Raw genomic sequence first — 10,906 nt, 5'->3', positions numbered from 1 at the left:
CTCGATTCCACGTACCTTCCACGCTGTGCCCTGTTGTGGGGTTCCTCCGTTCGTCTGGACTTGTTTTTATGTCCCCTTGAGGAGTTTTGTATGTTTCGGTCAGGAGAGGTTAAGAGCTGCTTCTTACTCTGCCGCCATCTTAACCCGGAAGCCCTAATAGTATTTTTAAAAGGAAGCAAATTAATAGTGTCATTAAACGGATATTTACAGCATTGATTCTTCTGTGGACTTTCTTGCTTTTGCATTTGCTATGGTAGTTTTCGGATAAGAAGTAAGTGTGTGTGTGTGTGTGTGTGTGTGTGAAGATTGAAAAGTCACTGACTTCTGTGTAATTTTGTTTGTAATTTTGTTACCAGGAAGCTTATCCAGCCATAGCCACCTGGATCAGTCAAGTCTCCAGGACAATTTCATTGCCTTTCAGAGGAAAATTAGCTTATCCTACATAGTACGGATTTTGGAAGATATTACTTCTATTGCCATCTAATAAACTCCTTTAAAAACTGATTCATGGTATTGCTTTTTCAGTCTTAAAAAGACTTGAACATACTGTGGTTTGAATTGCTCAAACAGCCAAAAAATACTAGATTGTGGCCTTTTGTTGTTTAGATATAGTCTATTTTATGGAAAACTAGGTTTTAGCTCACTGACTTGCCTTTCTTCCTTTCCCAGCACCATTAAAGTACAAATTCCATAGTTCTTTAAGAGACATTTAGACAGCAGTACTTGGCACAGTATTTAGGGGAAGGCATGAATTGTGAAGTTATTTTGAAAAGTAATAGAGGGGGCAGCTGGGTAGCTCAGTGGAGTGAGAGTCAGGCCTAGAGACAGGAGGTCCTAGGTTCAAACCCGGCCTCAGCCACTGCCCAGCTGTGTGACCCTGGGCAAGTCACTTGACCCCCATTGCCCACCCTTACCAATCTTCCACCTATGAGACAATACACCAAAGTACAAGGGTTTAAAAAAAAAACAACAACAAAAAAGAAAAGTAATAGAACACCTTCATTCTTACCTTTTGACTGTATTTGTAAAGCACTTTGCAAATCTTCAAGCATTATATTAATGCCATTTTTTGTTATTATTTTTACCCCTACTCCTACTACCACCACCATAACCACTCATGGCCCATTGTAATCCTCACCTCCTCCATGAAATTTATTGATTTATGTTACATACTTTTCTCTCCTATTTCCAAATATCTGTTGTACTTTTGTCAGTTTTACACAGTTGACCAGTTTTCTTCTTATTGTTTCATGGGTGTTTAGACTTTTTTCCCCAAATAGACTGTAAGTTCCTTGAGGGCACACTCCATATACTATGTTTCTTTACATCTTTCCATTGCAGAATGCAAGGTTCTGGGCACATAGTGTAATTACTCTAAATAAATGCTTCAGGGAGAAAGGAGTGCAAAAGGAGCAGTTTTAAAAATCATTGACATATACTAATTTTTTTTTGATAGTTCTGGCAAAATTTTTAAATATTTGCCTGCTGGTATAGAGTTGCTTATATACTACCCTTCACCATCAGAATCACTTTCTTCCTCTAATTAAATGACTTTATACTATTTGGCATTTAGAATTATTCCATATATACCTGCAGGATGCCTCAAAAGTCTTAGTGAAGTTTTAAACTGTTAAAAAAATTGTTTAAAACAGCTCTAAGACTGTTGGGACACCTGTATTCTTGAGCAATTAAGACAATTATGATTCGTATTATGCACAGATGTTTTCTCTTTTTGTTTGTTTTTTGTTTTTTTTTACATTTTTAAACCTTTAACTTCTGTGTATTGGCTCCTAGGTAGAAGAGTGGTAAGGGTGGGCAATGGGGGGTCAAGTGACTTGCCCAGGGTCACACAGCTGGGAAGTGTCTGAGGCCTGATTGGAACCTAGGACCTCCCATCTCTAGGCCTGACTCTCAATCCACTGAGCTACCCAGCTGCCCCTTGCATAAACGTTTTCTAAAACTGATAGCTTTTTGAGTTACCTCAAAGCTAACAAAAGATAATATCCAGGTACCCTATTTTCTTATGTCTTTGAACCAGATGACTTTTTTTTTATGCAATGGTGATCAGATGGGCAAATATGAAACCTCTTCGAAGCTCATTTTCTTCTATTAAAGACATATTACATTAAACAGAAGCAAACAGGGACATTTGTTCTTTAAAAACAAGTAATATAATTTTTTGATAATATAATATAACATAATATAATAATAAAATAAATGCATGCTGATTTTAGAAATACAAAGATTAAGCTAAGATTGATTGTATAGCATTTAAATGTCATGCTGGTTCAGATATAAACCATATTATTTTCTCTAAATTTGACTAATATAAAACCTGCTTATAGACTGTAGTCAGTGGTTTTTTGTTTGTTTGTTTTAGTTTGTACCTATGCTCTCTGTTTCTTTTATTTCAGGAGAATTAACCAGCATTCTAGATACAGCTTACATTCTGACCATTTCAGTTTTTTTTATTCATATTACTTCTTTTATTATTGTACAAATTTTCTCTCTATGGTTTCTTATTCTTTTTAATAATGAAAACAACATATGCTGAAAGAAATTAGATATACAAAGTGTGAACTGTCAAATAATTTTTTAGCTACATTGTTATAAAAATACAAAGTCTACTTTGAATCAAAACTTTATGGTGAACTTATACATTTTATTGTAACAGTTGTTGCTGCATTTTAATTTCTCTTTTCCTATTATAGGTATTTGCATATTTTCTTTTCAAAAGAGAAGACCTTTTGTTTGCCATAAGAAAGCTATTATCCTAGAATGTTAATGGATTTTCAGCTATTAAGATGTAATGATATACTTGAGCATTTAACTATAAATATGAAAAATCTCCATGAACAATCTCAAAGGAATACTTAGAATGTCCTCCTAGTAAATTGGCTCATTTTCTTATAATATACTAGAATTGTTGATATAAGCTCAGCCTTAATGTGAAAAGTACATTAATCTCTGGAGTTATATTGTGTTTTAAATTATTATTTTCAAAGAATAAAACATGTGAAGTCATTTAGTCTTCATTCAGATTTGTTACTTATTATCACAAGAGAAGAACAATTACCTTATTTGATGCATAAAATTAGGAATAATGCACTTAACATTTAAAAAAAATGGCATAATATGATAAGTTTTCTTTTACATAATAGATCTTTTCTAAAATAAGAGTTGTTAGAGCTAAAAGCAATATCTTTTGGCTTTGTTGAGGACCATTTTATTCAGTTGGTGAATGGAAATATTTTTAGATATTCATTAGGCTACTTTATTTTATTTTAGTGAGAGAGACTTGCCTGCCTCCTAGTTAAACAACCCTAAATATGGAGAGGAACTATTTTTAAACAGTAGTCAGCTCTTAAAAAGCAGCAATTCTAAGACTCAGATTCTTGTGTTTACAATTTTCTCTAATTGTGTTTTTCTTCTTGGGTAAAGGATTGACATTTAAGGAGCTACAATTCCTACATCAAGTATTTATTAACAAACAAGGATTTGTATGGAAGTTTAAAAGAATGTGAAAGTTGCAATCAAAGCAGAGCTGCTGCTGGACAAACTAAGATAATGGAAACAGTGTTAGACCCTTCCAGAGATGACCTTCCTCTCACTGCCAATACTAACCACATACTAGTAAAGCACTATGAATTGGATTTGGATGTGGATTTTGAGAACCATGTTATAGAAGGTGCCATCATCATCTTCCTTGAGCCTGGAAGTGGATACAGGGACCCAAGTGGTGCTGATGAAGGATCCGGCCAGTCAGAGTCCAGTGAATCTTGCGAAGTTGAAACATCTGTGCCGTGCCATATTCCTGTGACAAATCCAGGTGCTTTCTCATTCAAAATGAGATCTAATGATATTGCTGACAGTGATAAAAGTGAAAAAGACACTTCTGATAAAAATGGTAATCATGGCAGCATGGAACAGACTTATGGGATTTTTAGTTCAGAGAACTATTGCAATCCAGAGAATCATGGAATTGAGGATTTTTTACTTATACTAGACTGCTGTGATTTATCTGTGTTAAAAGTCGAGGAGGTAGATGCTACTGCTGTGCCGGGTATTGAAAGATTTACAAGGTCTGCCAAGTTCACTAATGTTTCCAGGGAGCTCAGAAATCAGATTGTACATGAACTTGTGACTCTACCTGCATATTGTTGGAAAGAACAGTTATATTATTATGCTCGCTGCAGCCAGGCTCCTGGCTGTGGAGAACTCCTGTTCACCTCTAGCACCTGGAGCTTACAAATCAGGAAAATGGGGGTTAAGACAGCCACTGACTTTCCTCACATCATAAGAATATGGTACAAAACAAAGCCTGAGGGGAGATCAATTACATGGACCACAGACCAGAGTGGCAGGTAGGTTAACTAAGAGATAGATGTGCAGCTATCCATGCACATTAATCACCTATAGAGGGAAGCAGACATTCACAATAAGATTCTTCTGAGTCATGAGACTAGTCCAACATGTTTATTTTATTCATTCTATATCATCATCCTTTTTTTTTTTTTAACCCTTATCTTCTGACTTAGAATTTATGGTAAGTATTGATTCCAAGGTAGGAAACCAATAAGACCTAGGCAATTGGAGCCAAGTGACTTGCCCAGAGTCACAAGCTGAGAAAGTGTCTGAAGCCAGGTTTGAACATAGGACCTCCTCTCCAGGCTAACTATCTACTGAGCCACCTAGCTACTCCTGTTCCTTTTTTAATACCATAGAGAAACAGGTCAACTTTCAAGTAGTGTAAGAATTAAATTAAAGTTGAATACTTGAAGTTTTTTTAAAGTTTATTCTCTAACAAAATAGAACCATGTGACTAAGTTTTCTACCTGCTCAAAATGCCCAATCCACCAAAGCTTCCAACAGGAAGTAAAAAAAAGCTAGATATGGAACTCCATCCAATTTATGTCCTGTCTACATCAGCATGTAAAGACAGAAAGTGGGGTTCTGGGAATAATAGTTTTTAGGGTAACAGATTTTGATTTCATTCCCCCCCCCCCCCCCCGAGAGCCTTTGGAAGACTAGTCTCCCCAATGGATCTTGTAAATATAACCAACTTATAAATTACAATAATTTTGGGATAAAAGGGAAAGAAAACAAAACCAATTATTGCTAAGTGCATTGACAAAAAGCCAATTAAGGGGCAGTCTCCTTTGGCATGAGTATACATACAAAATAAATGCATTCAACCCCCAATAGTTCAATTTCACTACATCCCAAAGTTCATTCTGGATCTTTGGGTGCAGTGTGAGGTTTCTTCAGGTATCTCCATGGCACCTTCTCCAAGCAGTTCACTTTCTGGATTCTGGGAGGTAGCAAGTTTCTTAACTTTTGTAAAACTAGAATTGTATGACAATTATACAATCCCCGCTGAGGAGGGTGTTGACAAACACACCGATCCACTCAGGTAGCCACTGAAGCTCATGGCTTTTAATCTTGGCTAAAATGCTCCCTCTTGGGGGCCATTTAGGGGTACCATGCCCCTTAGGAAAACTTTATAAGACTATAACCCATCACGGGGTAACCAACCAACACCTTGGGTTTGCTCCCTCCTTTGGCACGGGACTGTAAGAGCTCTAAAGGCATGTCTTTTATATGTTTCATCCATTGTACTTTGGATGTGAGGACTACAATATTGCTTCCTCCTTTGGCATGAGACTGTAACAGCTCTAAAAGGCATATCTTTCATATGTCTCTCCATTTTAATGTGGAAGTGCGGAGTAGTGCTATAGCACTTCACTTCAGCTACTAAATGGACCCTTACCTCTTGTTACAAACAACTTAAAGGTACTTTTACAATGATATCTTCTCCAGTCTAGTCATATGGGGAGGTACAAATAAAAAGTATGTAACAGCATATATAGCTAATTGTCAAAACACAGTAACTTAAAGTGACATAGTGTAATAGAACTTAAGAAACAAAATAAAATCTTAAAACAAGCAATCAGCAAATACAGTATATGTGACAGGATACAGGCACTGAATTCAAGAGTCCTTTTTTCCAATTCTGATACAGAGATTTTCATAAAACAATGGAGGCTGAAAAGGCTTAAAAATTTCACCTCCAGACTCTTTAAAGTTTCTTCCTGTCCCCAGGATCATTATCCATTTAGGTTCCTCTTGCCACACCTCTGGGATCTCCCATAGTGAGGAAGAATTCTGCACTAAACATAGTGTGGAGGAATCCCATTTTGGATGTATTGTAGAGACTGGGCAGGTCAGAATGGCAAGGGGGTATAGGAAGATGAATCTCACCTCGCAAGGACCAGAGCACCCAGGAACAGTAGGAAGAAAAGACATCCTAAAACTGGGAGCTGTTTGAGATAGGTAATGTACTGCTCTTTCATAGAGTGAGCCATGCTTGCAATTCTACTTCCTGCTTGGAAGAGTAACCTTCCTTCCTCTTCCCCCTAAGGGCAAAATGTCAGGGAGAAGCTTGCTTCCCCTGCCACCTGGGCAGGGAGTTAGGATTAGAAGCTCTTCTCAGGTAAAAGCCCTTTAGGAAGCTAATTATTGCCTAAGGGAAACACACCCAGGCTTCCAAGGCAAGCAGTGTACAAGCACTCAGCTATTGGCAATGTAAGGGAAGGATTTATACTTTCCAAGCCTCCAGAGAGTGGCTCTAATCAGTAGTAGCAATAGTAGCAGCATCAGCAACAGCAGCACTAATAGCAGCAGCAGGAGCAGCAGGAATGGCAGAAGCAGGTGGCTGGGACCACTCATGGAGTTAGCAGCAGGAGGCAGGATTGTCAGCAATAGGCAGCAGCTCTGAAGGGGAGGGGGGGGCATGAAAAGCCATGGCAGGAGAACTGGTTTCTTTTCAAACTAATCTACTCAGTGAGAATTAAGGGTTTCTGAACCCTACTTCTGGTCACCATAAATGTAAGAGTTAAATTAATATATTCAATATTTAAAGTATTATTTTGATAAAGTTTATCATTTGACAAAACAGAATCACGTGACTAAGTTTTCTACCTGCTCAAAATGCTCAAAATACTCCACCAAAGCCCAACAAGAAGGGAAAAAAAAAGCTAGACACGGAATTCCACCCAATTTATGTCCTGTCCATATCAGCATGTTCTGGCAATCGTTTTTAGGGCAACAGATTCTAATTTCACAGTAGGCTGTATTCATAATACTGTTAAAGCCCTTAAGCCTAGATGAAAAGAACAGGTCTGTTAACCTTATTCATTCATGAACAAGAACATTTGGATATGTGCCAAATGATCAAATCTAGAACCTAACACTTTCGAATTTGATGTTTTTTGTTGAAGAGATAGGTGACATACATATCTGCAGAGATAGTTCCTCAAAGTTCTGTGCTGTTCCCACTTTGAAGAATAGATGAAAATAAAGACTTTTATATGTGATTCTAGGCAAACTTCTTTTGAAGAAATCTTATTTGTGAATTTCTTATTAATAATAGTTTACATATTTAGCATGTTTAAAAGCAATTTTAAAAAATCTTTTTTTGGTGGGCAGGGAATGTAAAACCTTTCTTTGGTAATGATATTTCAGAATTTTGCTTCCCTGGTTTTCATTGTGAGGAGAGGGTAGAGCTTGTCTGAGAAGGGAGTATTTACTAAAGTAATGTAAAAGGTAAAAAAAAAAAAAAGGTTGGCCTGGATATTTAAGAGTTTTGGTTGCAAGGAACTGATTACCCAATTCCACAATAAAAGCCCCAAGTCAGGATGACTTTTATGGTGATTTATGTATAATTAGGTAGGGTAAGGGGTGGGGGAGAGAGATTCATAATATTATTCATAATTATTCATAATCATTATTCAGGGGAGAGAGAGAAGAGAGATTGATAGATATATGAGAAAGAGAGAGGGGGGCGACATATATACATATATAAGAAAAACTGTGAACCCTGTCTTTATTCAGAATCGGATTGGGATAGCACATACTTCGTCTTATAAGGAAGCCTCGCTTCCAATTTCTGTGGGGTGGCAGGACCATCCAGGTCACCCAGTTTTGGTGGCCTCTTTATCTCCCTTTCTATCAAACATTAATTAACTGGCTCCTTTATTATTACAAACCTTGTTTTGGACTGCTGTCAGTCAAGGTGGCATCCATCTCTTCCCAGATTATTGAATATAACACTGTCTAGGGGGCAGTCATTTGTTTTTGATTTGTCACTTACTATCACATGTGGATCATAGACCTCCCCCCTCACCACTTAATTCTGAGTTGGGTGGGGTGACATATTCCTGGTGGCTAAAGTCTAAAGAATGAATAAAGGTGAACTATTTCCATTTACATAGTAAACATAGTTGATGTAAACCATATACTCCAAAAGACTGTGATATACTTTCCTACTAGTATATGCAGAGTCTTGAGGAAAGTAGACTCATGCTTAGAGAGTTTATGTGGCAAATGGGCCACTCACAGTTCCTAGAAAGTTCTTTTGCAAAAATCATCACAGTGTCCCTCCTAGGACATTGTTGTTTTTTCTCTGCTTGTAAAATCTTAACATCTGTATTTTTCTTTTACCCAGCCTCTTCTGGGCTCCTGATATAGATAAGATTGCTGTACTGGACCCTGATATAGTTATTGTTGCTGTCCTGAGAATGCTGCAAGGATGACTAATGAAAAAGGCCAAATCCTCTAGGCCTCAGAAATTAAAGAAGACTTTCTCAGGCCATAGGGAAAGGGAAGAGCCTGAAACTAAGGTTGAGATACTCTCTTTTCCCTCATGTGATTCCTTTTTACAAGAGGCTTTCTTTGTTCTTCATTAGCATTTTCTGATTTTATACATGCCAACATAAGGCATAATTAAGTCTAAACAAATTTCCTTTAGAACATCACTGTGGTTTATTCAGTGATATTCAAAGTTATCTAAATTGATCAAAATATTTTTACATTTAGGTTAAAGCTTTTGATTGTTTTGATTAGTTGATTCAAGAAGTACCCACGTCTTAATCACATCTGGTGAACAATTTGAAATGTATTCTTACTAGGTTCGAATTGTTTAGAATAACCCCCAATCTTAAATATAAATTTTGAATTGTCTTGAGTTTCCACTATTTTTTGAGGCGGCAGAGAAGAAAAGGTAAAGTTTATTTATTTATGAGTCTAGGAACATGGAACTTGGAAATAAACTCCTGTTTAGCAAGAGAATAGGCCCTTCTATTATTAGTCTGACTGTAGTTAATACCAAAATATGGACCATATCTCTATAATGAAACTTCTTTGAGAAAAAAAATATAAAGGAATGCTAAAATTATTATACAAAATTATTTAAATTTTTCAATGAATCCCTGATCTTAATCATGCAACTATTTTCTCTGCTGGTGCAGATTACTATATAGACACATTTTTTTTATCTTCTCTGTCTGTGTCCTTAGGTCTTCCATAACCTAGCTAACATAATGGAGATGCCTTCCTTTGGGCCTGATGCTTGTATTTTTGGCAATTTTACTCTTACCACATGATTACTTATCTACTTTTCTAATCATACATGTCATAGAGAGTATTCCATTTGTCACTTTTTATGCATAAATCATTATTAAATATATGGAGCAGTCAGTTGCTGCTCACTCTGAGTCTTTTTGTTCCCCTTTGGATCTTTTGTAACTTTCATTCTTTGGTCACCATAATTTATGAATTATTCAAAATTTTTCTATTAACATTTTATTTGTCAAGTTGTTTTTTTTAAACATGTCTTTCAATTAAATCTATCAACAAAACATAAATTGTCTACTATTTGCCAGCCATTGTGCTAGGAATTGGAGATACAAATAAAAAGAATGAAATAATCACTTGTCTTAAGTAGCTTTCATTCAAAAAACAATGTTATAGTCATATTTATTACCAGTGATCTCTTCACCTTAATCTTCTCAGTCTTCTTACATTTTACTTACCTTTATGGATTTTACAATTTAGCTAACATCTCTTTAATATGGCATTCAATCTCTCACGTCTGGCCTTTTTTTTTCTTTTTTTTTTTTTAACCCTTACATTCCATCTTAGAATCAGTACTGAGTTTTTGTTCCAAGGCAGAAAAGCATTAAGGGCTAGACAATGGGGATTAAGTGACTTGCCTAGGCTCACACAGCTAGGAAATATTCAGATTTGAACCTAGGACCTCTCATTTGTAGGCTTGGCTCTCCATTCACTGAGCTATTTAATTGCCCCATGGCAGTGTCCTTTTATTGGATGTCTGTCTCACTATGCCTAGAAAGCTCTCTTTTCTAATTTCTACTTCTTAGGTTCCCTGACTTCTTTCACAATTCAGCTCATCTTTTGCAGAATTCCTTTGCTGGTCTCCCTGGATTCTAATGCCTTGCCTACTTCATTCACCTTGTAGATATTTTGTATGTACCTAGTCATTTTTTATGTTGTCTCCCATATTAGAATGGGAGCTCTATTAGAAGTAGGACTTGGCTTGTATCTTGGCTTATATCTCCATTACTTTCTTTTGTGCCTGGCTCCTATTATGTACTTTTAAATGCATATTGACTAACTTTCTTGCCAATTTCCCAGAGTATGTCACCTTCACTAATAAAATTAAATTACATTTATAAAGCAGATTTGTCATTCAAGTCTCTGGGTTTCTATCTTAGTGTTAGGAGTAATTGTAGCTGTCTTTAAAGAGGTTATACTTCTAGAACTTATTCATGGCCACACTGAAAACTTGTAACTGTGATACAATTACATATCTAATAATTCTAGATGAGATTTTGATGATTGATTTTATTAATTTGGTGGCTAAGATATCTCTAGCTCTAGCATTATCCTTTTATTAAGAAGCATTTAGAAAGGGGTTTTAACCTCTTATTGTTAGTTCTTTTCTAGGCTTGGCAACTCAAAAGTATTTGGTGAAAGTATTTCTTTAAGAACTATGTTTTTTTGTATCAATATGATGTCTCTAGTGGTAGTTTGACAGCTGGCATAT

General features: G+C 36.2%; 1 protein-coding gene across 1 annotated transcript in view; it reads left to right on the top strand.

Moving 5' to 3' along the window:
- Positions 1 to 3,567: 3,567 nt before the first annotated feature.
- The window catches only part of LOC123235266 (aminopeptidase O (putative)), a 594,443-nt gene continuing 587,104 nt past the window's right edge, over positions 3,568 to 10,906 (top strand). Inside the window, exon 1 of the mRNA XM_044661380.1 lies at positions 3,568 to 4,364. Coding sequence (XP_044517315.1) covers positions 3,568 to 4,364 — 797 coding nt within the window. The remainder of the gene's footprint in view (positions 4,365 to 10,906) is intronic.

Source organism: Gracilinanus agilis, chromosome 1 (genome assembly GCF_016433145.1).
Source record: "Gracilinanus agilis isolate LMUSP501 chromosome 1, AgileGrace, whole genome shotgun sequence".
In the NCBI taxonomy this organism is placed as follows: domain Eukaryota; kingdom Metazoa; phylum Chordata; class Mammalia; order Didelphimorphia; family Didelphidae; genus Gracilinanus; species Gracilinanus agilis.
The sequence above is the reverse complement of the archived record's forward strand: the minus strand, read 5'-3'. Positions and strand labels throughout refer to the sequence as shown.